At 40.1% G+C, this 27,759-nt stretch overlaps 1 protein-coding gene across 2 annotated transcripts in view; it reads left to right on the forward strand.

Annotated features, from left to right (window-relative positions):
- Positions 1 to 576: 576 nt before the first annotated feature.
- Positions 577 to 27,759, forward strand: part of lmo7b (LIM domain 7b) — a 40,001-nt gene continuing 12,818 nt past the window's right edge. For both annotated transcript variants that reach the window (XM_030726467.1, XM_030726468.1), the window contains exons 1-15: positions 577 to 706; positions 882 to 969; positions 5,264 to 5,334; positions 5,775 to 5,844; positions 8,313 to 8,419; positions 8,949 to 8,979; positions 15,689 to 15,802; positions 15,873 to 16,026; positions 16,727 to 16,877; positions 21,745 to 21,795; positions 22,490 to 22,658; positions 23,393 to 23,529; positions 24,896 to 25,079; positions 25,284 to 25,880; positions 26,639 to 26,974. In XM_030726467.1, coding sequence (XP_030582327.1) covers positions 901 to 969; positions 5,264 to 5,334; positions 5,775 to 5,844; positions 8,313 to 8,419; positions 8,949 to 8,979; positions 15,689 to 15,802; positions 15,873 to 16,026; positions 16,727 to 16,877; positions 21,745 to 21,795; positions 22,490 to 22,658; positions 23,393 to 23,529; positions 24,896 to 25,079; positions 25,284 to 25,880; positions 26,639 to 26,974 — 2,241 coding nt within the window. In that variant the 5' untranslated portion in view covers positions 577 to 706; positions 882 to 900. The remainder of the gene's footprint in view (positions 707 to 881; positions 970 to 5,263; positions 5,335 to 5,774; positions 5,845 to 8,312; positions 8,420 to 8,948; positions 8,980 to 15,688; positions 15,803 to 15,872; positions 16,027 to 16,726; positions 16,878 to 21,744; positions 21,796 to 22,489; positions 22,659 to 23,392; positions 23,530 to 24,895; positions 25,080 to 25,283; positions 25,881 to 26,638; positions 26,975 to 27,759) is intronic.

Below are 27,759 nucleotides of genomic sequence, written 5' to 3' on the forward strand. Positions count from 1 at the left end.
CTATACAAAGTGAGTATTCAGTGGGGTACTTTTATACTTTGGACACAGTTTATTTCATTTTTCTACTTTGCTAAGGCCAAGTAAGCAGGTGATCAACTGGGTAAGCAATAAAACAGGCCAAGAGAGACATTTTGAATTATTCTCCACCAGAATTGCATCACTGTGATCAGATTGGGAAATGAATCCTACAAAAAATGTGACAAAAGCTTGACCGTAAAACCGTGCTGTATAAGTTAAAAACGACCTTATTTAATGTAATTGTCTTTATCTCCTCCCTTTTCTATGCACTTTTTTAATGCTATCTATTTTGTTTTAATTAATGACTTGATGAATTTCCTCGTGTAACGCTCTATGAATGTCAGTGCCAGAATAAAGTTGCACACAAAGCCTTTTCATGTCTTCAGTATTTGAACTATCTCCAGTAAAGCCTCATCTGCTGTGGTTCTTGTAGTGTAGTGCAGCCACGGGCCAGCAGAGGGTTGATGAGTCTGTGCTCCTCATCTCGGCTCATCACCTCACAAACTTTGCTTGAAGTTTTTAGTGGGCGGAGACCTTCCGCTACACTTGATCCAATAAGCGGAACTTGCCAGTGATGGGGTCTGGGTACGGACAGTCCGGTGTTAAACTGGATGTCAATTAGCGGAGGACTTTCACCGGCGAGCAGCCGCACCGCAGCGCAAGGTGACTAAACAAGCGGAAACTTTAAGTGCGTGTTCCTATTTTTAAATTATCAAGTGACATGGCTTTTGTGTGTCTGTGCGCGCGCGTATTTTGCTGACGCTAATTGAACTTATTTGATAAGCTTGCTGAGGGGTTCGTGGCTTCCGTGACCCGTCATTAATTAATGTAACGAAATATCAGCTCTTTTACCCTCTCATTAGATTTGTTCAGAAAATTAAGATGGAGTGGCGTCAGCAGACCAGTTTGAGCTGTGCAGACGCATTCAACGAGGCTCAACGCTGGATTGAGGTAACTACAGGTTCAGTTTTGTCACTCTTTAACCCTTTATTAACTTCTGAGACGTGCAGATATTTGCGTGCCTCTTCATTAATTCCTGTGCAAACAACTAATAAGATTTGATATCTCAGTATTTTAACCCTTATGGAGACAGGAAATCTAATACATTAACCAGAAGGAGCCATGAAAAAGCACCAGCGCATAATTTGAAAACTGCTTATAGTCACACCCACTTAAAATTACTGAGGCTCTACACTCTCAAACATCAAGTGAGGGCACTTTACATACTTATCTTTGATCCCAAATGCAAACTATGCCTTGATAAGACTCAGGTAAGTGTCTGTATCATAAAAAGAAAAAAGAACTCTATCTAAGAAAAGAGTGTTTGCTCAAAAAATATAATAATAAAAAAAATTTGAATGCAGGTCTCAGAGCTTCAGAGGTAAATTCAAATAGAGGGCAGGTGTATAAATTGTTAATGGTTAAAAAAAAAACCTATATACCTGCATACCTTACATGAGGTTTGTTGTTTTAGTGCCAGTCTACTGACATTACATGAAGGATGGGTTAAATTTGCTACATGTAGCACTTTGCACACTACCCTGGCATGTGGTGTAGGCAGGCTTTGCCTTGCATGCATTGTGGAGGATGTGGTTTCAATTGTGTGCATTTTCTAGGTTATTTCAGGCTGCTCCCGTCCAGGCGTTGTAGAAATTGTGATCCTTAAATCAGAAACAATGAATACAACGTGTAGACTGTAGGCACTGGATGTCGACCAACTCTAAATAGGACCATTAATGTCACTTGTGTCTGAGTAGATCATTATGAGAATTTTGTGCAGAGGTCTCTTGGCAGAAAGCCCGTGCCAATTTTGCCCTTCTATTTTCCTGCACTGATGGATGGAAGAATGGGTGAACTGTGAAGAGGCATGTATGTGTTAGATGGGACTAAGGCAAGGCCTGTTGCTCTCAAACAAGTAAATTGTCATAAACTGTTCCTTGAGCCAGATCACAGTGGGAATGGGTTGGCACAAATATCTCCAAGTACAGGTTGCGGGATAATAAGCTTCCACATATTCAAGCATCCATAAAATGTTTTTATCATTAGCACAGAACTGGCAGCAACTGCATGTAAATGTTTGTTCAGTGGCTGCTGTACTAAGGAGAAATTATAATGGATCAGCCTCTTCTGCATTATGTAAAAAGCCAATTTAGTTTCTTGGTGAAGCAGAAGTTGCCCCATCCCACGTTCCAGCACGTATTCGCCTGGTTTAGAATAACACCCATCAACTCCTTAATAAGATGAAATATCTGGACTCTATTATTAACTGAACTAAGTTTTGCAACTAAGAATGGTTTCCATTATTGATTTATATTGTCAGTTTTTTTTCATTCAATTTTTTAACAAACCCCACATTTGAGAAGTGAATCTTTGGCATTTAAAAATTTCCCGCATTTATTTTCTGATGGCACTTTGCTGCAGATTAAATGGCTGATCATTGCAGCTCTCAGTAATATATTATTTTAAAGGCTACATGTAATGATGCCTTTTTTCCCCCTCCACCCAGTCATTTGATCCTTTTGGCTTTGAGACAAATTACTTCTATTTAGACAAATGAAGCAATCTGGCGAGGTTTGCGAGATGCATATGGTTAAAATTCATTTCATTTGTGGTTTCTTAGGGACTATTGTTCATTAAAATGACCATTATGCGTTTGATGCTGTAGAACAAATGGCATGCCACAGCACAACCACATTGTGTATTATTGTGTTAACCTTGCACTGCATTGTTTGTCTGATTCCACTGAGAACCATCCGCTCTGTACCCAGTGCCTGATTCTACTAAAAATGAATTGTAATTGTGGATTCCTGGGGGGACTAATTAGTGCGAAGAATAGCCTTTTGGGGCCCTGTGTTAGTTATGGAGCCGAACCTTAATAGTCCCATTTTTATGTCCTCATTACAAAACCCCACTTGCCTTGTTCTTGCTCCTGCCAAGTCAAGTCATTTACATAGGTTATGCTATATTCTTTGTTCAGAGCAAAAACATCTTTTGAATGTTTGTGGGAATGCTTGTCTACATCTTGTTTACATTTTTATGGCTGCTTTCCTTCATAGATATTTTGTAATTATTTGTTTTTATGTGGCAGCTGGCGAATATTTCAGCTGTTCATGCAAAATATCTTCATGATACCCCACTCACTTTATTTACTTTTATAGTTGATGACAACTACAAGAGGTAGTGTGTATATTGTGGTCTATTTAATTAACTTCAACTCAGACTATGGTTTTCTAAGTTCTAGCGTAGTAATTTTTCCCCACACTGAGCAGTATGTATATACTATATTAGGCACACCTTGCTAGCACTGGGTTGAATCCATTTTTGCCTTCAAAATTGTCTTAATTCTTTGTGACACAGATTCAACAAGGTGCTGGAAACATCCCTCAGAGATTTTGGTCCATGTTGACAGGATAGCATCACACAGTTGCTGCAGATTTGTTTGCTGCACATCCATGATGAGAATCTCTCTATCACATCTTGAAGCTGCTCTATTGGATTGAGATCTGGTGACTGTGGAGGCCATTTGAGTACAGTGAACTCATTGTCATGTTAAAGAAACCATTTTGAGATAATTTGAACTTGGGACATGGCACATTGACATGGCATGTTATCAGAAGAAGGGTATGTAAAGGGATGGGCATGATCTACAACAATACTCTAGGCTGTGGAGTTTAAACCCTGCTAGGTTGGTACCAAGGGGCCCAAAGTGTGCCAAGAAGATATCTTCCACACCATTACACTAGCAGCCTGAATCGTTGATACAAGGCAGGATGAATCCATGCTTTCGTGTTGTTTACATCAAATTTTGACCCTACAATCTGAATGTCACCGATGGAATCAAGACTCCTCGGTCCAGGCATTGTTTTTCCTGTCTCCCAGTTTTGGTTAGCCACTACAAATTGTAATTTCAATTTCCTGTTCTTAGTTGACAGGAGCAATACTAATGTGTGGTCTTCTGCTACTGTAGCCCATCTGCATCAAGGTTTGATGCGTTGTGCAATCAGAGATGCTTTTCTGCATACTTTGGTGGTTATTTGAGTTAGTGTTGTTACAAGCTCAAAACAGCCTGGCCATTCTCCTCTGACCTCTACAAGGCATTTTCACCCAGAGAACCCCGCTCACTGGATGTTTTGTTTTTTGTCAGGAAATTAGGGAAAGATACAGGGCAAATTGGTGACAGACCGGGACTCAAACCTGTGCCGTCTGCGCCACAATGCGGCATATGTATGTGGTTGTCGGCTTTAACCAGGTCATTTTGTCTACATGCCTAAATGCATTGAGGTGTACCTAATATAGTGGCCGATGAGTGTATTTTACCACAATTGTATAAAGGACTAATTTCTTCTTCAGTAGTTGAACTCAACAAGTGATTAGCATACTTCATCAGAAGTGTGCTGGTTTATATTTCTCTAATTGAATACTGCGGCTCACTGACTGTGGTAGATAGACTGTTGTGTAAGCATTGTAGCAGTATGTGACATGATTTTAAGCATTTTTGGAACCTCTAAAATGTAGCACGAGTCTGTTGATTGTAGCTTAGATTACATGCAGTTATATACATTTATTTGTTTCTGCTTACTTAGTGGCTGAAGACTGGTCCAAAACACTGACCACCGCTGCCTAAAAAAGCTGTTGGTTTATTGTGGGGTGCCAAAATGGCTCTGATTCAGAGGCCCTCTGCAGTTCATGTCTCTGAGTGTGGCATCTAGTGGTTAGCTGTTAGCAGCACATGTAAGGGTGAGAGGAGCTGCCATGAATCAAACTTTTCCCAGCATATTTGGTCTCGCTGGTGTGTACCTCAGAAATTTATGTTTTCAGTTTTACCATTCAGATCGATGTATCCGGTTCTGGTTAAAACGGCAAGTGCCATCAGCGTTTAGTTCCTGGTTTAAGTGCCAGCAGGCCTGGCCTTTGCTGCATGTCAGTCTGCTGCTCTTTGTTTGTGGTCACTGTTTTTGATCTGTCTCTGTTATTCATTTGTTCTAGTAAAGGCACACTGCCAAGAAAAAAGAAATAATTTTCAGATTGTGTTTAAGTTGTACACACCCCAGTGCAGCCTGGATTTTTCATTTGCAAAAGCTAATAAAGTTGTTCAACCTCCAGCTGTGTATTTAATTTAAATAACTCTTGTTGCTTGTAACTTCTGCCTTTCCAATAAATGTCATTAAGCAGAGAAACATGAATGAATGACAATTGAAAAGCTTTTTTTTTTCTTTTCTTCTTCCCCCCTCTCCCCCAATTGTAGGAAGTGACTGGAAAGTTGTTTGGATGCAGTGACTTCCGTGCTGCATTGGAGAACGGAGTCCTGCTTTGCGAGTAAGTAATGATGCTCAAACTTTGAATGTTTTGCAAATTTACTGTGGTCAAACTTTTATCGCTAAGAATTAATTTGAAAGCTAATTATCATGCAGACCTATCGTTAGTGAGTGTATATAGGCTAATTTGCCAGCTTGCCTTCAGCAGCCTTGAAACGATTTTGAAAAATAGTAGCATCCGAAACTGCAGTCTGGAGGTTGCTGAGTATCCTTAAAAGTAAGCTAAGGTAAACACTCATGAATTAATAAGCAAGTACAGACCATGAAATCTCATTTTTGCTGGTTAACCCAGAAGTTTAGTTTTGGAAGCTGGCTTAAAAAGTTGTGGTTCTTTATCTGAAATACCGTCTGCCAGTGGAAGCTAATTTCAGGACTGTACAGTTCTTATTGTTTGTAGCTGGAATATTTTGTAACCTTTTGGCTAATTGTCGTCACTTACAGCCTAATTAATCAGTTGAAACCTGGTATTATCAAAAGAGTGAACAGGCTTTCTACTCCCATTGCTGGTCTGGTGAGTATTAGACTTCACACTTCAGCAATCTGACATATACGTAATCAGAGTATGCAAGAAGGCAAAAAGGCACCTGCTAGCCAGGAAGTGTTGACATACTGTGTGGTTTCCTGTTAGAGGCACAAGGAGTCTGCTGTGTTGTAGTTTGACTAAACCTGAATGTGCATTTCAACCAACTGTAAAGTTTCAGCTTATATTTATTGGGCACTGATGCAAATGAAGATTTTTATTTTGGCTTCAGGCTGTGTTTCAATAGCTTCATACAAGTATAATTGCCAAAAGAGCCTAAAGCAAGACCAGAAAAAGATTGATTTCAGACTCCCAATAGGGGCCAATAGATAGAGCCCAACAGTGGATGCAGGACTGATGGTGATGGTGAGGTGGAAGAGGCAGATACAGCAGAGAATCAGCACTTACTTTCACAGCCTAAAGAGACACACTGGAGCTTTTGCTTTTTTGATAACCACTAATTAAGCATGCTTTTACATAAATGTGAATGTTTAATATGGATAGAAAGAACAATATTGACACCTAATCAACAAAAATTTAAACAGGAACAGAATAAATATCATCCTCAGACTTTTGAAGCTTTGACATTATAGTGAATTTGTGGACTTTTTTTAATTTTAGGTTGGCTTTTATCTTTTTAACTGTTACATGCTAAACAAAATGCACAAATAGGGATAAAAATATTGGTCATTATTTTAACAATTCTCCAGTTTGTCTATTTACTAATAGAAGCTGCTAAATCATCCATCCTCTGTGTGTGTGTGTGTGTGTTTTTTAAATTAACACAGCCTACCTTTTAAGATGTAGCTAAAATTAAAGTCTTGAGCCAACCCTCATTTCTTTATATTTTGCTAGGAAAATGGGAAACTGGGTAAATCTGCAGACGTACATGAAAATACAGCAGTTTGTACAATTCTAACAAGTTTGAAAGTCAATGTTTGGTAGGACCACCTTTATTCTCCTCCACACCCTGAACCCTTAGGCAAGATTTCTGTAATTTCCTTTAGTCTTCAGGAATAGATCTCCAGGATCTCCAAGGACATTCAAAGCTCTTCTTTGGATGTTGCTGCCTTTTGTTCTATTCGCTGTCAAGATGATCGCACACTGCTTCAATAATGTTCATGTCCAGGTATGCTTTTATTGCTTTGGAAGTGTATTGGGGATCATTTTCATGTTGAAAATGAAGCCACTGCCAATAAGACAGTTTTCAGATAGTATTGTATGGTGGATCAAAATCGGATATTGCTTTTCTATGTTCATAATTCCATTAGTTTTGCCAAAATCCCCGACACCACTGCATGAAATGGAGCCCCAAACCGTGACAGAAGGCTGTTTTACAAGTGGCTGTAAACACTCACTGTTGTACCTCTCTTGACCTCTTCCATGCATGTTGACGACTATTGGAAACAAAAATTTCTAATTTGGATTCATCACTCCATAAGACCTGATTTTTCTGTCCAGTTCTTATGTAATTATGCATACCTCAGCCCTTTCTCCCCGTTTCCCTTCTCTAAGAATGGCTTTTTGACAGCCACCCTTCCATCGAGACCATTTCTGATGAGGCTTCAGTGAACAGTAGGTGGATCAGCTGAATGGCCAGATGCATCTCTGAGGTCCTGTGTCAGGTGTTTGCTGGATTTTTTTTTTTTTTTTTTCCCCTATTTCTTATGGTCATGACTTTCAGATATTGTTCAGCTGCTGTAGATAATCATGCTGGAAGCACAGTCTGTCAAAATACTGTCTTGTGTGTCAGGCTGCTATTAAGTGTCTAAAGATACAATTTGAAATTGGTTGTGTATAGACAAAACAGGTTCATCCCTTGACTTGGGTGCCTTTTTTATGCTTGAATGATTCATTGGCCAGTGTTAAAAGTCTTAATGAACAAAAAACATAGTTGGATACAAGGACTGGACTGAAAATGAGTGATAAAAGAAAAACTTTAAAAGACCTTCAGAAAGCCTGGAGAACTATTGCTCAGGACAACTTTAAAAAAACAGTGTGGCTCATTGGATGCAAAGTATAAAGAAATGAGGGGTGGCTCAAGATTTTTGCACAGTACTGTACTTGCCTTCAAAAATAACACCCTTTAGAAGAGTTGTACTCTGCTACAATTTTGGCTGCTGCTGCCACCACCCAGTAAAGCAAGTATGATTTCTAAACAGCAATTTAATCAGTTTATACAGTTACTTGTTGACATTAGCTGATATATCTTCTGCCTGTTGACAGATAAATAAACGATTATTGATAAATCAGAGTTGATTGGCAGTCATACTCCTGGCTGTACTCACTGTGAGAACTGTTTATTTGCTTTAGATGAGGTAGTTTTAATTGTTTGAAGTTGAAGGTGTCATTTTACGCGTTGGCAATAGTTTATCAGAGGAAGAATCAGCTGATTCTCCAGTTTTTTGATGCTTTCTTCTTTTTAATTTTTAACCATCTCAGTGATTCTGATATTTCAGGATAATGTGAATGTTTTCCTGAAAGCCTGCCAGAAATTGGGACTAAATGACTCCCAGCTGTTTCACCCAGGCGACCTGCAGGACATTTCCACTCGTGTGACTCTCAGGTAAAATTGTATGAACACAGAGGTGAATGTGCAAACTCATATCCTGTGTAGGTGTTATTGTTATGGAAACTTTCTCAGAGGTAAATAAAAACTGGTTAATTGGTACCACTATGTATTGAGAAAATGTAGTAGGCCTACATATTTGTCTTTTGAAAAATATTTTCTGTGTAGGCTATATTTACCACTTTGATCACTGACTCAGTTTTCAGTACCTGTATTTAAAAAGATAACAGCAAATGAGCTGCTTTGCATTAATAAATGTCTGTGCTTTTGCTGACAAGCTGCTCCTTTATATGAGCTGATAGCCTGCTCGCTATAAAACCTGATAAGTAGCTGATTAGTGGAGGATTGCAAATGAGCAGGCTTGAGATGTCACTGTAACTCCTTTTTTTTTTTCTCCCCTCACAGCTATCTGATTCACTGGAGTAATTTTTTGCATTTCAGTGTCGCTGTCAAAATGTAAATTGTAACAGCAGAAGTATCACTCTTCTGTATAAGTAATTATTTCTGTCTTGAAATGTTGTTTTAGGCGTGATGAAGGCAACAGACGACTCAAAAATGTAAGTACTTGTTCTCTTGTTGGTGTGCATTTTCTCTCTGGGGCAAGAGTTACTTACAAGATGTTGAAGGAAGTTGTGTTCATCATTTTATAAGCCAGTAAAGGATTTTGGCATCTACTGCTAAATTTATCTAATAATGGGATAATCAGTAATTAAAAAAAAAAAAAAAAACTACTTTTCAGCATGCCGGTACTAAATGTAGAGCACAGGTTCTAACTACTGATGGTGGAGACTTGTCCAGAAGTGAGGTGGCCTTCAGGGAGGCTGCTAAACTGACTGAGGTTGAGGCAGATTCCAGTGGTCTGGTGTTAAAGCCACAGTGATGAAATATAAGAGTACATAATAGACACCGGCTGTCTAGAAACTCCGCTGTCACAATTGCCCCAAATATATGGATCATCTGAGTAATTTATGTGGACATGTGCACTGCTGGTGTTTATGACATCATTTGGTTATCCAGGCAGCCTCATTTGAATCTCATAATAGCTGGGAACTTGAACTCAGTGAAGAGGCTGTACGCCCCATCCCCCACTCCACCCAGGAGCAACAGTCCTTTTTTTTTTTTTTTTTTTTTAAATTAACTAATCAGGTCAATATGGGCCTAATGAAACAGTTTTTCAAAACAGTGGAGCACAGCAGCATGAACTGTTGTCCCCCCCCCCCCCTTTTTTTTTTGTATGTGTATTTTTTTTTTTTTTTAAAGCATTTGACTTATTTTATTATTCCTATTTATTATTGCTCATCCATCAATTCAGTTTTCATTTCCTTGTTTTTACTCCTGAAGGGCCAGTATCTTTAAAGATTGTATAAATTAAAAGAAAATAAATAAAAGCAGCCTAATTTGCAGATTTGCGCTTATACACATTATTATGGAGTATTGTACACACAAAATACATTTGTATATGTGTATGTAAAATGACACTTTTGCAAAGCACTCAGTAATTATAGGGTTTCTGCATTATTAAATAAAATCATGCATAGCTAATGTAGGATTAACCTGTGATGATCTGTTGCAAGCAGTGAAATAATTTCCTTGGCACGAGAGAGAACTGGAGAGAAAGGAGCACATTCTGTCCTTCTAATTAAGTTTGACATAAGCCCCAAATGCTTGTTTACGCTCTGCTTGTAAAAATTAGGAAAAAATAAAATTAATTGCAGCTATAATGGTGCCAACAGTCTAATATGGCAAACAGAATTGCCTGCTTTTGAAAAAGGAGTATTATAGTGGGTCCCTGTACATTATTTTTACTTGAGGGGGCAAAAAAAAAAAAAAATCAAAGTAGCTTTGTGGGTTTACCTTGATACTGACACTGAACGCTAAACTTCTGAAGAAAGTGAAACTAGTGAGTACTCAAAGGAAAAATGGAACTAAATTGCTTCCCAAACATTGGTTGCTCATATGGTAAAACTCTGAATGCCAACTAGAGGTGTCTGTTTCATTGGTTTTCATTCACTTTTTATCTGCTCAACAAAAAATGAAGGGAACATTTGGTCATCAGTGCTACACAAAGTCAGTTAACCTTAAATTAAAAAGCATAAACTGTTAATCATTTTTACCTTTGTTTCGAATCAAAGTGACAAGAAGACAGCCACTAAAAAGGGAATGGTTTTGCAGATGGTCCCCACAAACCACTTCTTTCTCCTTGTCCCTCCTGTTGTTTTTTTTTGCCCCTCTCTAGTTTTTCTTTATGCTAGTGTCCTTTGACTCTACTGGTAGCAGAAGACAGTACCTGCAGCTCATTCAGGCTCAACAGGTAGTCTTCCTGTTGCCAAAAGAAAGTATGGGGTTTCAAGAGTGTGGAGGAGATACCAGGCAATGGACCACTGACATGAGGAGAGCTGGGCAGGGTCATAGAAGGGCATCGATCCAAGTTGCTTTATGTGAGGAGGAACTAGAGGAATATAGTTCTTCCTCATATAAGCCCTGCAAAATGAGCAGTCTACTCATGTACATTTCTGACTAAACTGTCAGAATCTGACTCCATGAGAATGGCATGAGGGCCTGACACCTGTTAGTAGGACCTGAACTGGCAGCTCCTTCGCTTTCACAGATTATATTGTAGGCAGTGCATCTCCAAACTCTTTCACCTGTGTCAGATTAGAATGGGGTGCCACTAATGAACCAGGAGGGATAAGACTGCTTGCACAATAGTTGTCTCTCTAGTACAGCTGTTTTCACTTTAAGTCATACTAAAGCAGGTGAAATTCACAATAGTTTATGCTTCCTAACTGGACAGATTGATATGCCTGAACTTTAACTGAGTTTGTTTATACTGTGTTTTTTTTTTTTTTTTTTTTTTTTTTTTTTTTTTTTGAAGGGGGCGGGGGGGGATTTCTTCAGTATGACACACAACTTTTGTACCACAAAAAGAATTTAAGCAATCTTGTGATCTCTGCCATGCCAGTGTTGTGTGGTCTTCTTTTTTGTTTTTGGTGACTGCTTTGGGGAAGGTACATCATGCTGTTGTGATATATACGTGTGTGTATGTATGTATGTATGTGTGTATGTATGTATATGTATATATAATCTCATCATCTGTGTGTATGTTTTTATATGTACCTTAATATAATGTACAGTACTGGTCAAAAGCGTGGACACACCTTCTCAATGTTTTTTTTTCCTTACATTGTAAATTAATACTGAAGTCATCCAGACTATGAAGGAACACATGAGGAATCATGTAGTAAACTTAAGTGTTAAATAAATCAAAATATGTTTTAGATCCTTTGATCACAACTTTGCAAACTCTTGGCATTCTCTCAATCAGCTTCATGAAGTAATAAACTGAAATGGTTTTCCAAAAGTCTTGAAGTAGTTCCCAGAGGTGCTGAGCACTTGTTGGCTGCTTTGCCTTCACTCTGCAGTCCAGCTCATTCCAAACCATTTCAATTGGGTTTAGATCAGGTGATTGTGGAGGCCACGTCATCTGACACAAGACTCCATCACGCTCTTGGTCAAATAGCTCTTTTATAGCCTGGAGGTGTGTTTATCATCACTGTACCGTTGAAAAACAAATGATGGTCCCACTAAGCGCAAACCAGATGGGATGGCATGTCACAGAATGCTGTGGTAGCCATGCTGGTTAAGTGTGCCTTGGATTTTTAATAAATCACCTACATTGTCACCAGCAAAGCACCCCCATACTTCACACTTCCCCCTTCATACGTCGCAATGGGAACTACACGTGTAGGAACCAGGGTTATTATAGTTAACGAAAACGAACAAAATAACGTTAACTGGAATAAATAAAAACTACAATTAAAAGGAAAAAACGATAACTGTATTGTGAGTTTTAAAAACTAACTAAAACTAACTGAAATTAGTTTTACTTAAAATTGTCATTTTATTTAAAAGCCTTGTGGATTGATCGTTTTTTCCGCTCTCCGAGTATAAACTGGGCGCGCCGTCAGGCAGCTGTGTGCGTGTGTGTGCACGAGAAAGCGGCAGAGTCACTCTGAACCGACGTAACCTGATGTTGACCTCTGGAGAAATGTGAATACTTGTCGGGTCCACGCAGCCGCAACGTTGTGATTAACCTGTTTAATCCTTGTGTGTTTCCGGCTGCCTTATCAGTCAGAGAATAACAATCAGGAATAATAATAATAAATGCATCAACTTAGGGACTCACAAATGTCAGCAAATTCCTGGAGGGAAACCACTGAAACTATCTGAATGGATTCGAGGGAATGAATTAAGTGAAAAAACAGCGACAAATATGTTTGGAGACAAAAACTGAGCACAAAGAGCGAGGACCAAAAAAAGTCCCAGCCGGCACCATATATAAAACACCAGCACACGACTGCAAGGTAAGGTAACGCACACAATCCAGCTACACAAGCATAAATGCGGACGTGAGGTCAGCCACTTCCGTAGGTTGTGTACAGAGACCGCAAGACCCTGCAAGTCTAATTAGAGCATCTAACCAAGCTAGCTCCAAAACAGAAGCAGTTTCAGGTGGTGGAGAACATCAGGATGCAGCTGGATTTTAGCTTGGACTCCTTCAGGGTTTGATTTTGTCAAACACCACATATAGGTGTTAATATACTGCATTGACGCTGAACTTTATTGGGAGTTTATTGTAAAATTTGAGTTTTGGAGTTCATGTTTTTCTTTGTTTCTCCCTGTTGATGTTCAGGTGTGTCCTTAATAGTGCTGCTGTCTTGTGAACAGTTGGTTGTTGAATATATTTCTTTAAACTGTATTTTTTGTTGAGTTTTTACTACATAATAGTCACTCTTGTGCCTTGAATCTTGCACCTGACAAAGTATGAAAAACTAAAACTAATACTGAAACTAACGAAACTAAACTAAGCGCTAAACCTAAAATGAACTTATCCTGTGCAGCAGAGGAAACTCTCTTGGTCTTGCTTTCCTAGGGTGGTCCTGATAAGAGCCAGTTTCATCATAACATTTGATGGTCTTTGTGACTGCACTTGAGGATACTTTGAAAGTTCTTGAAATTTTTTGGATTGGCTTCATTTCTTAAAGTAATGATGGACTGTCATTTTTCTTTACTTGAGTAGTTCTTGCCATCATATGGATTAGAGAATTACTCAAATAGGGCTTTTCACTGTATACCAGCTCTACCTCTTCACAACACAACTGACGGTCTCAAACACATTAAGAGGGCAAGAAATTCAAGAAATTAATCTTGACAAGCAACAGCTGTTAAATGAAAGCCATTTCAGGTGACTGCCCCATAAAGCTGAGAAAATGCCAAGATGTGCAAAGCTGTGATCTAAGTAAGAGGTGCCTACTTTGAAGAATCTAAAAATAAAACATTCTGGTTTGTGTAATATTTTTATTTACTATATATATATATATAATATATATATATTAGGGGTGGGACTCGATTAAAAAAATTAATCGAATTAATTACAAGCTTTGTAATTAATTAATCGAAATTAATCGCATTTTAATCACATTTCAATATTTAACATGATAAATATTAATTTAAGTTGATGAATGAATCAATATACATAAGCTCCATCCATCCATCCATCCATCCATCCATCCATTTTCTTCCGCTTATCCGGGGCCGGGTCGCGGGGGCAGAAGCCTAAGCAGAGAAGCCCAGGCTTCCCTCTCCCCAGCCACCTCCTCCAGCTCATCCGGAGGGACCCCAAGGCGTTCCCCGGCCAGCCGAGATACATAATCTCTCCAGCGTGTCCTGGGTCTACCACGGGGCCTCCTCCCGGCGGGACATGCCCGGAACACCTCACCCAGGAGGCGGCCAGGAGGCATCCTAATCAGATGCCCGAGCCACCTCAACTGGCTCCTTTCGATGTGGAGGAGCAGCGGCTCTACTCTGAGCCCCTCCCGGATGGCCGCACTCCTCACCTTATCTCTAAGGGAGAGGCCAGCCACCCTTCGAAGGAAACTCATTTCTGCCGCTTGTATTCGCGATCTTATTCTTTCGGTCACTACCCAAAGCTCGTGACCATAGGTGAGGGTAGGAACGTAGATCGACCGGTAAATCGAGAGCTTCGCATTTACGCTAAGCTCCCTCTTCACCACGACGGACCGGTGCAGCGTCCGCATCACTGTAGAAGCAGCCCCGATCCGCCTGTCGATCTCCCGTTCCCTTCTCCCATCACTCGTGAACAAGACCCCGAGATACTTAAACTCCTCCACTTGAGGCAAGAACTCGTTCCTGAGCCGGAGAGGGCACTCCACCCTTTTCCGGCTGAGGACCATGGCCTCAGACTTAGAGGTGCTGATTCTCATGCCAGCCGCTTCACACTCGGCTGCGAACCGTTCCACTGCGAGCTGGAGGCCCCCCCCTGATGAAGCCAACAGAACCGCATCATCTGCAAAAAGCAGAGATGAGACTCTGAGGCCACCAAGGAAGAAGCCTTCCGCCACCTGGCTACGCCTAGAAATTCTGTCCATAAAATATACATAAGCTTAAACTTCAAAATTTTGTTCATTTTCCCACCAGTCTACTACACAGACCAACGAAGGGTGGAAGTGCTCCTGTGATAAGCAAACTCCTGAAATTAAAGTTAAGCATCATAACTGGATAGTTTTATTCAACATTAATGTCTCACTTAATATAGTTGGAAATTAATCATTCTCTCAGCTGTATTCCTTGATGTTGAAATGTGTTAATCTTGTTTTAACAGCTTATTTTGAATTAAAGACTTAAAATTAAACCACAAAAAGGAGAAAAAGTTCGTTCTCCGTTTAACCAGCTGCTTTTACACAGCTGTGCTTCACACTCACGGTTGCTAGGCGACATGAGCTGCGCAGAGGTGACGGCAGCTGATATGAAGGCTAGCCGCTCACTTCCGGCCTTTGTGGGCTGCGAAAGACGTGGGCCGGGTCCTTCGCAGGATGCGGCCCCTAATTTGGATATTGTGCGTCGATATAATCTGTATGCCGGGAACTCGTGCACTGAGAAACGTTCCACGGTGCAAAGTGCGATTAAAATGCGTTAAAAATTTTAACGCGTTAATTTCCCTGTAATTAATTAATCGAAATTAACGCGTTAAAGTCCCACCCCTAATATATATATAATATAATATAATTTTATAGTATGGATGGCTTTAGTATTAATCTACGATGCAGACACTCTTTTTAAATAATGAAAATCCACTAAATTAGGTTTGTCCAAACTTTTGACTGGTACTATATAATATAACATAACAGGAAGGAAGGAAGTTGGATTATGGGGCCAGATGTGATTCTTTTTTTTTTTTTTCCTCAGGTTCTGATTACAATATACTGGTTGGGCCGCAAGGCTCAGCTAGACACATTCTACACAGGTCCTCAGCTTAATTTTAAGGCTTTTGAGGGACTGTTGGGGCTGGCCTTGTCCAAGGTAAAGTTCTCCTTTTAGCATTTGAGTTGTATTACTTTATTTTTGTACTTATTAAAACTTCTAACTCCAGGCTCTAGATGAGGGCAGCATGCTTGTGAAAGATGGTGGGGACAGTGTGTACCAAAATCCAGAGGAGAAATGTCAGTACAAAAGTTACAGGAGAGAGAACTCTGCAGATAGCATCGAGTCCCTGGACTCCAGGACCCTGCGCCCTAACATTGAAGGTACATTCATGTCACAGTGACTGAGGAGTGAAGGAATCTCTCCTGCTTTCTGTTAAATGTTGTAACTCTTCAAAGCATTTTGTGCAAATGCACGTTATAGCTTCTTATAGCCAAGGACGGCATTTTCTTTTTAGTCTATTTTGATGTGGTGTTTGGCCTTTTTTGTTGGTGCAGTCTAATTCTGGTCACATCAATTTTATGCAAACTGCTGTTGGAACTTTTGCAAAAGTAGAAAACACTTTTTACCCTTTTAGCATCATCCTGGTACTGTCAAAGTTCCAAAAATATATCCTGAAATTAAATGTATTTTCACAAACTCAGAATAACAGTCACCTTAGGACTCTTAAGGTAACCCTGTTAATGCTTCTGTTCACTAATTTTGTTAGATCAACAAAGTTCTAATCTGCTGCTTTGTGTCAGTGTTCCATTTGTCTGCAAGCACTGATGCCAGGCTCAGTGCACGTCAGTGATGGATTCTACACTGGTGTGACAAGTGTGTGAGATGGGAGAGGGTAAAATACTTGGCCTGATACTCTTGAAAGGCTTGGCTGTGTAAAGGCTCAGTCATTCAGGGAAGGTTTCTTCTGTGCAGTCTTATTTGGATGAGGTTCAGTTCAGCTCTGTCTTGCATATTTTTTTTTTTTTTTTTTTTTTTTTTTAAACTGTTTTTGGGTAATTTTCATGTCTCTCTGATATCTAGGTTGTGGAAGTGACGCAGAAGCTGAGCAAGTATTCAAGATGGAGACGAAGCAGATGTCTGCTCAACAAAACACAGGCTATATCCCACCCTCGCTTCAAAGAAAACAAGGACCGGAGGAGAATGGACGTGGCTGTGCAAGTCCACTTAACAGGTGCTGCAGATGTTTCTGGTTGCTGTGCACACATGGCTCACACATTGCTGCTAACTCACTTATCCATAGGTGACCTTTCAGAAAAGACCTTGTATACTCCTCTAACTACTTGTTGGTTTTAGGCTTCATATGAAGATAAGTGCATAAAATGAATATCATACTTATGTGTTTATATGGAACTGAAGTTTGGATTCCCTAAGTATTATTCTGAGTTTAGTCAGTGGGATACAGTGGGGTTGTTTATCATTCAGGCGCAGTTTGGATCAGATTTTGCAGTTGTCAGAAGTTTCTAATTTGCAGCTGATTGTGTTTTCTGTCACACTAAACCCTAATCCAAATCAAGTAACAATGTGAACATTGCCTGCATGCATTCATGGTCACAGCTATCACAAGTAGTCACTTCTGGTATGACAAACAAGGTAATAATTGTTTTAAATTTTTAATATATTTAAGCTGCGTTTTTATTTCTTGACTGCTAGATTTGTTTTGAACTTTGCTGTCAATCAAGAGTAATAGATTTTTTTTTTTTTAAAGTATATTTGTGTAGTTAAAACTTTTATTCTTTTTGGGCTTGTATATGGTCATATTCTTTTAGTTTATTAAAAGCATTGATGACCAACTGGGTTCTTGAATGTAGTGTAGCATTGACCAAGTAAGTGGACTACTGTAGTTATATAGCTCTTTTCTACTCGAGTACTCAAAGTGCTTTATGCAACACGTTTACATTCACATACACATTCATACAAGCACTTTTTTCTGCATCTGTGCTTTCTATCTAACATTCGTGCACACATTCATACTCCAATGAATACATCGGGAACTATTCGGGGTTCAATATCTTGCCCAAGGATGCTTTATGTAATCAAACCACCCACCTTCCAATTAGTAGGTGACCTGCTTTAGCTCCTGAGCCACAACCACCCCTCATAAGATGAGCACCAGACCCCACAAAGGTGGACTCGTACGCCCTTATGACAGCAGTTTGTAAGATCAGTATCCACAACAATTTTATTTATTTTTTTAACAAGCAAATTACATTTTGCAGTCTTTGGCAAGGGTGCTGGCTTTAAACCAGTGGTGTGCAGTGACTTTGAAGGGCAAACAGAGAAGTTCATAAATGATCATCTGAAAGTGATGGCGGATTCTTTACCATTGTGGACAATATTCACATATTTGCATCTACAGTAACCCGATGAGGATAATTCTTAGAAAAAAGACTTGGGGTGCAACATGACCATAAGTTCTGTATTACAGCAAAGTTGGTTCATGATCAGAGGAGGATTCTGGATCTAATGATCCAGAATACTGAAAATTATAGGGTAAAAAAAAATTCACTCCTATAGAGTAAGAAATAAAGCCAGTGACATGCAACTAACACGGAAACATGGCTGAACCTGATGGAGGATGACAACATTGGGTGGGTATGCATTGCAGTGTAGTATCTGCACATTTGGGGTGGGCGAGGTATAGCTGAGTGCCCTACTAAATTTAAAAAAAAAAAAATAAATCTTCAATCACATGTTGGCTAGGGTGATCAGTAAGAGAAAATTCACGTTAAGATGATAAATCATGGAGAGCTTGTTTACTTGCAAATGATATAGTAACTCTATTTCCAACACAACACAACTGGCAGATGGTAGCTGATCTCAAAGCAGTGAAAGGAGAGCCAGCAGTAGCTTGTTCACAATACACATTAGTAAACAACAACAAAAAAGAGCTGTTGACCTCTCAGATTGTGCCCAGCTCAATCCATTGTTAACAGGACATGGACACACCCATGAAATTAAGACACAGATTTCAGTGGAATTGGAGGCAAGCAGAGTTAAGCCTGCTTCAGATAATGGCAGTAATGTAAAAAGATGCAAATCCAGTATGCTAATGATTAGGAAAAAAAACAATCCAAACGCTTCGGCTCCACACGTTCACTACTTTGGTTTAGTATAGACTGCTGCTGTGCGCATTGAGTGCTCATACTGCGTGCTAGCGTACCTAAAGCTGGAAATGAGTGAACATGCTGCGCCAGGGGAAGAAATTCTGACATCGCCAGCCTTGCAGTCTACCACCTTAGATTTAATTCCTAGGCGAGGAGGTAGTTTGGATTTGAAAAGACTGACATTGATCAAAAGATGGCAGTTCACAGACTTTGTAAGAAAGCTGATAGCTCGACAACTTACCTGTTCCATCATCGAGTATGAGGAATATGAAACGTTTCGGGAACCCGCTGTCCAAGACAAACCTAAATCAGTTAAGGTGTCTAGCAAAACACACACTCAGCAAACTTTAGCCCCCTCCCCGACCCCGACTAGTGAGATAAAGAGGAAAATAATGGATGGACGTTAATATCCTTTAAGTTAAAGTAGGTATGTTACAATCACTGCGTCATATTTTTTTTTTTTTTTAAACTACTGTGTGTAGTATCAATTCTTTGAGAAGTTTGTAATTCAGTTTTGAGAAGTGAAATTCTTGTATTTTGTTAGTCTAACACAGGGGTGGGAAATTCCAGGCCTCGAGGGCCGGTGTCCTGCAGGTTTTAGATGTGTCCCTGATCCAACACACCTGAATCAAATGGCTGAATTACCTCCTCAGTATGCAGTCAAGTTCTCCAGAGTCCTGCTAATGACTTCTATATGTGATTCAGGTGTGTTGGCTCAGGAACACATCTAAAACATGCAGGACACCGGCCCTCGAGGCCTGGAGTTGCCCACCCCTGGTCTAACATTTCCACTAAAAGTGCTCCAAAAGACACAAACATCACAAACAAATTGATTTAGTGGGTATGGCTGTCTGTAATGGCATACCTGTCAAAAAGTGCATGCTACTAACAAACTCATCCGTGGTACAGTTGTCAGAAAGGGAGATAATCTATGAAGACCAACTATTATTTTTTTTTTTTTATTTTTTATATATACCAGGCAGTCTATGGTGACTGACATCTTTGGAGGCAGCCTCAAGTGGCCACTCCAGGAACTGCAGTTTTAGGCACTTTAGCTTCATTTTTCAGCTCCAGAGGTTGCTGCTTGTGCCAATCATTATTTTATCAAACTAAATATGAATGTAAGTGCTTTGCTTCACTGTATTTACTCAACCACAATGCCTACATCTCCACTGTTTTGAAAGTTGAAAGGCATTTCGTAACTCTAACCTTATCCTCAAGCATCTGCTTGGTACCATTTGGAGCTGCTTCATGAGCTCATTCCAGTTGATTTATCTACGATCACGATCAGCTGTGCATAAACATAGATTTTGGATGTATCACTCTTTACTGCAGTGCTGTAGATGCCCCCCCATCTCCTCAATCCCACTTCACTATCTGTTCTCCTGAGTGTGCCACTGATGAAGAGCTTTTCCTGCAAGCTCTGTGCGACGAAGACTCGGAGGATGATTATACTGCGGCAGACCCAGTCGTAGATGATTTGTATTTCCGACGAGTGCAGCAGACCCTTCATCAGACATCTACCAACCTCCACTATGATCGCTTCTTACCCCAGTATTGGACACCTGAAGAGGAGGTTCGTGTACGCAGGATCTACCTTGGCTCCCAAAGACGTCCCTGGTATCATAAAATGCAGAGCCTGAGGTCTGTTTTTATTTTTTTCTCTTCTGTAATACAGTGCTGTGTTAACAACATGTGAAAGCAGATTTGCTTAAAACTAATACAAGGCAAAGGTAAAGCTGCAGTATTGCACTAAAAGCTGGAAATATTCATGGTTTGCTTGGCTAAGAAGAAATTAAGTTATGAACCCCTTTTGTCAGCTTGAGCTTACCTTAACTTATGTTGAAATCTAACATGAAGACATGCTAAAATAACCCGTTTGTTTTATTGCCAGCTGTAGCAAACTAAATATTAGTTTGCTAAGCACAAGGATCAGCTAGCAGCAGTTTGCAAGAATGATTTTTAAACTAAATCTGATGGCCTATAATCTTTTTTTTTTTTTTTTTTTTTTTTTAAATCTTGTTTCTTTTCATTGTAAGACTTCCTGTTCTTTAAAGTCTACTGCTAATTATGTGGCACAAATTTCATACATTTTCTGTTCTTTTTTTTTTAACTGTAGCCGTAAAGCTTTGGCTTTTGCAGAAGAGTTTGACTTCATATCTGGAGAGCCCCAGAAGCATATCGCAGAAAGTCTCTCTAAGCCTGAACTCTGACACCTGTCCTGAAGATCCATACATAACAAGCATGTCGTCGTAATTATAACCTGCCCTTGATTGTGGATACAAGGCTTTCCACACACTTATACTTATCTCATTGGTGTTAAAGCTGAAACAATGGACATTTCTAACAGTAAGATTTTGCTCAAAACCTGCACACTTCATACAACAAAGGTGAGAACAGAATAACCAGGAAAAACGTTGGTTTATTGTTTTGTATCACTGAAGTCCCACATGTTTTATCTGCAGTTTACCCTGCCACATTTTTATAGCATGTTGCTATCAAAGCGTCATGCTGAGTGACTCATTTGTTAGTTTGTTCACATTATTTATAGCCTTCCTCGTGTCTCCAGTATTTTTCTGTTTACTGCTTGTGTGACTATCATATCATTGGTTTTGAAAAATAAAGCATGTCATAGGTCAAGAAACTGTGTGGTGGATTATTTCATACACTGCATAAACACATTTTGTGTGTGAGAACTGGATTTGAGTGGACGTGGTCCTGAAGCCTTGTGTGTTGTAGATTTTGCAAAACACAGCCTCATTCATACAATACCACTTGTCTTTTCTAGTCTACCTCTTATTCTGACACTTTTTTTTTTTTTTAAGTACATTATGTTGTTGGACCTGGCTTGATAAAACATCCATTAGATGTAGGCACATAATGTTTACCAGTCTTCATGTCCTTTTTTTTTTTTTTTTTTTCCTGGTTCTGTAGAGCCAATCAAATCCAGGTCAGACCTGTTCAGGTCAATCCTGGCTGGATTTGGTAAGTTCCAAAGTTTTTAGCATAAAATCGTAAAAATGCAAAAATGTCTGAGGCTGCTTTATTGTTGCTTAATCCGGGCATACTTTTGTTTGCGTTCAGTTTACAAGAATAATTTCCTTTTAATGAAGGTGGAGTGTGTGGTATATATCACCTCCATTAATTTTCTAGGCGGAGACTTGACTGGAATTTATGACAGGAATGTTTGTAATCAGTCTTGGTTCCTCCCATCAGATTATGTCATTGTTCTGATATACCACCTGCTAAATACTGCTGTAAGTTATTTGAATGCCACATTTGACATCCTCTGTTGCCCACGGCAGTGCCATTACTTGTTACAAGTCATGACTGTTGTGCTATCCAGACAGCAACATCTGTTACCTTTTTTTAAATTTAATACTTTTGCATAGCTTGACTGCATGTTACCTTCGTGCTCGCACTTGGTTGAAGATTCTGTCGTTTGAATGCAGAATGCGCTGCTACAGCTACTGTGGCCCGTTGTTTGTCTGCTTGTGCAATATATTTCAGGGTGTGTGTATGCTTGTACATGTTGCATTTGCAGTGTGGCTAGTTATCATGCGTACCCTGCTACATGGTGTTCAAAAGTGTCACTTTCATGCAATATTAAGCTGCAGTGTAATCGTATAATGTCATCCATCATTATTTAAGTGCTCTGCCCCTTGTGTGTCTGAACCAGGAGCAAATCTCTCAGTGACATCCCGATGGTGTACCCTGTGCGAAAGGCTCCTGATGCAAACACCATTTATGATGAAAGTCAGGACACTGGTTTGGCAAGAGAGTGGAATCAAGACAACAGAAGGAAGTGTAGCGTTGCTGCCAAGGATGCTGAAGCTCAGTGGCAGGATGTAAGTCAAGGCATAAGTGAAATGCTGACGAAACAAAGTTCTGTCTATTTGGTTGGTATTCTGAAGCTTTTCAGCATTATTTTCATCAGATGACATTTATAGATTGTCAAATTTCTGCACATTTAAACATTCCCTTTTTCATGTTCTTTTTAAAAGTTTAAATTTAAAACTTATTTTGAACCTTGAAAGCTGCAGTATTACAAATTCATAATTCACTAACACAGATCACATTCTGAATTATATTAGAAAACATCTGCTGAAAGAACAGCAGATGGAGTAAGCATAGGCATGAGAGTGCGATTTGTGGAAGGCCTCAGGTGGCTCCTGGGCTGGGGAGATCCCCAGGTACTAATGAGAGATAAGAGAGCGGAGAAAGGGCAAGAAAGGTGGGGCATGAAAACAACAAAAACTGAGCAGCCTGCAGTGTGGGGAGGCACACAGGCATAAAACCAGAAGTGAAGATTATGAATTGTGGCCCTACCCCTGAAAGTAAGATAAATTATCTCCAAAATGTGGGAAAAGAGTTGAGGAATGAGTTTTATAAACTCCTGAACAATATGGTAAGGGTGTGTTTGAATATACTCATGCCAGAAATTGTATACATTTGTAACTCACTGTTCCCAAAGTAAAGAATGAAGCTGTGGTGTGCAGCGGTACAGGTTCAAATGTCTTTGATATTTATTATATGCACACAAGCAGTGGTGTTATTAGTTTGTTCTGTATTTTTGTTTCAGGATTTGAAAAAGTGGAAGAGCCGTCGTAGGAGCACAAAGTCTGAGCTTCGTACTAAGTCACAAGAGAGAGAGCATGTCATGAACAAGATGACCAACGGGGCTGTGGCCACCTTTGAAAAGAATGAAGCAAAACTGAAGTATGTTTGTGCTACAGTTGTGAAAGAAACATTTGAGCATGCTAAACCCTTTTTGGGGTTTTTGGGTTGTTTTTTTTTTCAGTTAAATGTTTCAGATCATCAAACACATTTTAATATTAGACAAAGATAACCTGAGTAAACACAAAATGCAGTTTTAAACCTACAGTACTGGCCCTGTGTGAACCCCCCCCCCCCCCCCCCCCCCTCCCTTTGTTCAATCATGAATTAACTACTTTTTTGGATTACTTAGTTCAATTTCACCAGCCACACCCAGTCCTGATTACTACCAGACCTGTTGTTTCAAGAAATCGCTTAAATAGAACCTGTCTGATAAAGTGAAGTAGGCTAAAAGATCTCAAAAAGCACCACATCATGCCACAATCTAAAGAAACAGCTGAAAAACAAATTCATTGACATCTATCAGTCTGAAAAGGGTTACAAAGTCACTTCTAAGGCTTTGGGACTCCAGCGAACCATGGTGAGAGACATTATTCACAAATGCAGAAACAGATGTGAACTTTACCTGGAGTGGCCAGACTACCAAAATGACTCCAAGAGCTCATTGACTCATCCAGGAGGTCACAAAATAACCCAGAACAACAGCTAAATAACTGCAGGCCTCACTTGGCTCAGTTAAGGTCAGAGTTCATGATTCAGTAATAAGTGAGACACTGGACAAAAATGGCACCCATGGGAAAGTTTCAAGAAGAAAACCACTGCTGACCAAAAAAAAAAAAAAAAACAAGGCTCGTCTCACATTTAACAAAAAACATCTTGATGCTCCAAGACTTGAGTCCTGTTACATCTGGAGTAAAACTAACAGCATTTCCTAAAAAGAACATCAGGCTAACAGTCAAACATGGAGGTGGTAGTGTGATGGTCTGGGGCTGCTTTGCTGCTTCAGGACCTGGACGACTTGCTGTAATTGATAGGATCATGAATTTTGCTCTCCACCTGAAAATCCTGAACGAGAATGTCTGACCGTCAGTTTGTGTCCTGAAGCTCACTTTGGATATGCAGCAGGACAATGATCTGAAACACACCAGCAAGTCCACCTCTGAATGGCTCAAAAACAAAGCAAAAAACATGAAGGTTTTGGAGTGGCCAAGTCAAAGTCTGGATTTAAATCTGAAGAGATGCTTTGGCTTGACCTTAAACAGGCAATTGAATTAAAACAATTCTGTGAAGAAGAGTAGGCCAGAATTCCTACATAGCGATGTGATACTCATTGCCTGGTGTCACAAACAGTTGATTGCAGTTCCTCCTGCCATGGATGGCACACCAGCTATTAGGTTTAGGGGTAATTAGGGCTGGTAGGTTTGGATAACTTTCTTCCCTTTTTAATAAATGATTATTAATTCCCCAGATACCAGCAATCACCGTGGAGCAGAAACACCGCCCCTCGTCCTTACTTGACGACTTCTCCATCAAAATCATCAAGCTCTGATCTCCGGCCACATACTCGAGCTCTGCTAGCCCGCAGCTATGCCACTGAGACACCTTTCAGCACCACAGTTCCGCTTAGCTCCCATAACTCACTCCACACTCAGGCAAGTTTACACTACTGTTCAGTTTTACCTCCCTGTTCTTAATGAGCACCTCTGGCAATGTTTTTAATATTGATTTAAAAATGCTTATGATCTTAAAATATTCCTTGGGTACAGTTGAGTTGAGCAAGGGGTTTAGCCTAGAAAGCATGTGTTAGACATTGTCACATGGCAAATATGTACCCATTGTTGGCTCTTTCTTCTCAGGGTGGAGCAGTGATTGCCCCTGATGGAACCATCTTGGGAGAGGAGATCCACTTTGCTTCGCTGGATTTAGATGGAGCAAGAGTTGGCACACCACCTCTGGACTTCCCTGTGAGCTCTCAACCCCAAGTGAAATCCCAGGGCAACACAGCTCCTTGCCAGTCCACATGTGAACTTGCCCAGCCAGAAAATGGTTTTACAAACCAAATCTCCACTCTTGTTACAACCTTACAGCCAAATGAGACAGGGAAATCTAAAAGCAGCATGAATCCTGCTTCATCCATGTCTGGTGAAAGGAAAGACTTTTTTTACGTTGGTCCACAGGTTAAATCTACTACTGAGGAATTATCTCATCAGAACGACAACTCTCAGGAAGACTGTCAGAAGTCATCTTGGGAACCAGCAGCAGAGCAAAGCAGAGCCCAGCAGACTCCAGGGGTCTACAAGTACTTGCCCAGAACTGGGTCGTGGTCTGGCTCAGCCAGCCTTCCCCGTGGTTACCGTCGGTCTGAGGGCTCATCCCGTCTATCCTCTGCAATCACAGCCAGACCCTTTGGGACTAAGCAGTCCAGGGTGTCATCGCTACCGAGAATGTTCAATGTGAGTTCACTGGTTGTCACAGCTGTGGTACTGTTGCTCTTTGACAAGATTAGTTTAACCAAATGCTATCCACACAGTAAGTCACAATATTACTGTCACTGTGTTTTATTTAAATAAGAACACATTCATCTTCCTATTTGTTTCACAAAAGCCACAAGTTTAACACCCATCCTGCTCCTCAGCTGCCCTCAAATAACATTGTCACTTTTAAACATGCAATTCATTCAGGTTTTTTTTTTTTTTTTTAAATCCTGTTTCATATCAATATTTGTCCAGTTATGAGGTCTGTGCTCTGAAAATGCTGGTTAATATGGTGATGAACATGGATTCAGGGAAATGGTAGGTCTGTGTCCCAACAGTAAAAATTGAAAATGTACTCGTGTGTTCTGAAAGTGTTTTTACAGGAAAAACCTGTCATGTTTTTTTATTTTATTTTCAGCCTGTTATTTTTCTGACTAAATGGCATTTTAGTGTCCAGGAAGGTGTACAGGGACTTATTAAGACAACCTAATGAGCTTAAGTAAGTTATTGTAATGAGAGCTGTGTGTATGTGTGTGTACACGATGTGAGCTAGCTTGTTACCTATTGTTTTCTTGATTGCCTTCCTCATTAATAAAAGTGCTGCTGCACTGCTGAGCTCATTCCAAGATTACACATTTCTCACATTAGTCTGCTGGTTGTAGACATTTTTTAAGTCATTACTGTCACATTTCAGTGCTGCAAATTCTGAGCACATTGTGTTTCTTCTTAATCTCCAGGTAGATGATAATCACGGTCTGCTGTTAAACAGTGAGAAAGAGGATTCTTCATCTTCGCCATCTCTGAAAAGACAGACTGCAACTGCCCAACTGAGGGGTCAGTATCAGGCATCTGTTGGAGAGTCGAATGGCAACCAGGGAAAGCAGAACGGTGCAGGACAGGGAGAGGAGGTGAATAGTCCTAATCTTTCCAGCCAGACCTCCTTTCAGACCAGTGGCTATTCCAATCGGCCCTCCATTCAAAGCCAGATACTGCCTCAACCTTATTCAAATCTACAGTCTCGTCAAAATAAAGGCTTGACACCCTCATCTTATGGAAGCACAGATCTTCCAAAGGTATGTTAGTGTATGTTTGAACTTGTTAAACTGTTGAAAATCTAAGAAGTTATTATCAAGCTGTGCCAAACTGGTAAGGGGTTTCAAATCAATCTTGTCAGTTTATGTGAAGAAGTACTTACTGATCTGTTTATTTAAAAAAAAAAAAAAAAAAAGTTGAATGAAAAAAGACTCCCATAAAAATCACATTTAACCCTTTAATGCCAGGCAATCACCGCTGAAGCGCCTGTTACTTGCCCTCAATAGCGGTGAACAGCTGATTGAGACATGGAGTATCAGCGCGGAGTCGGCTGATCAAAGGAACTTTGATCAGCTGGCTTTTTACCGTAACTCCACAACAGTTTGTCCTATCGGAAAAAAATGCAAACGGTTCCTGAAAGCCCACAAATTGCACGTCACAGCCATATAGGTGTATTACGGTATTTGTTGCTGGAAGTCCACGAACGGCGGCACTTTTGAAGTATGTTGTGCCACAGGCGATGCATTCGGAGTAAAAGGGTTAAAATTGGCGGGTCTGGAAGGCTTCTAGAGCCGCTGCCAATTTTAAGTCCCTGAAATTTCCGTTTTGACCGTTGCACTTGTGGTGTAGTTTCACCACGGACCCCAGACTTGTGCAGAAAACATCAGCTTCTGCAAAGAAATCAAACTGCAGTTTTCAGTGGAAAATTCCACATCAGTTTTGAGGTATAACCAGCTGCATGTGTATGGCTGTAATAATCACCACCACCACCCCAAATGTTGTGCACTATCTATTCATCTCCCAGGGTCATGCTGTCAACAGTCCA

This window comes from Archocentrus centrarchus, chromosome 3, assembly GCF_007364275.1.
Source record: "Archocentrus centrarchus isolate MPI-CPG fArcCen1 chromosome 3, fArcCen1, whole genome shotgun sequence".
Classification (NCBI taxonomy): Eukaryota; Metazoa; Chordata; class Actinopteri; order Cichliformes; family Cichlidae; genus Archocentrus; species Archocentrus centrarchus.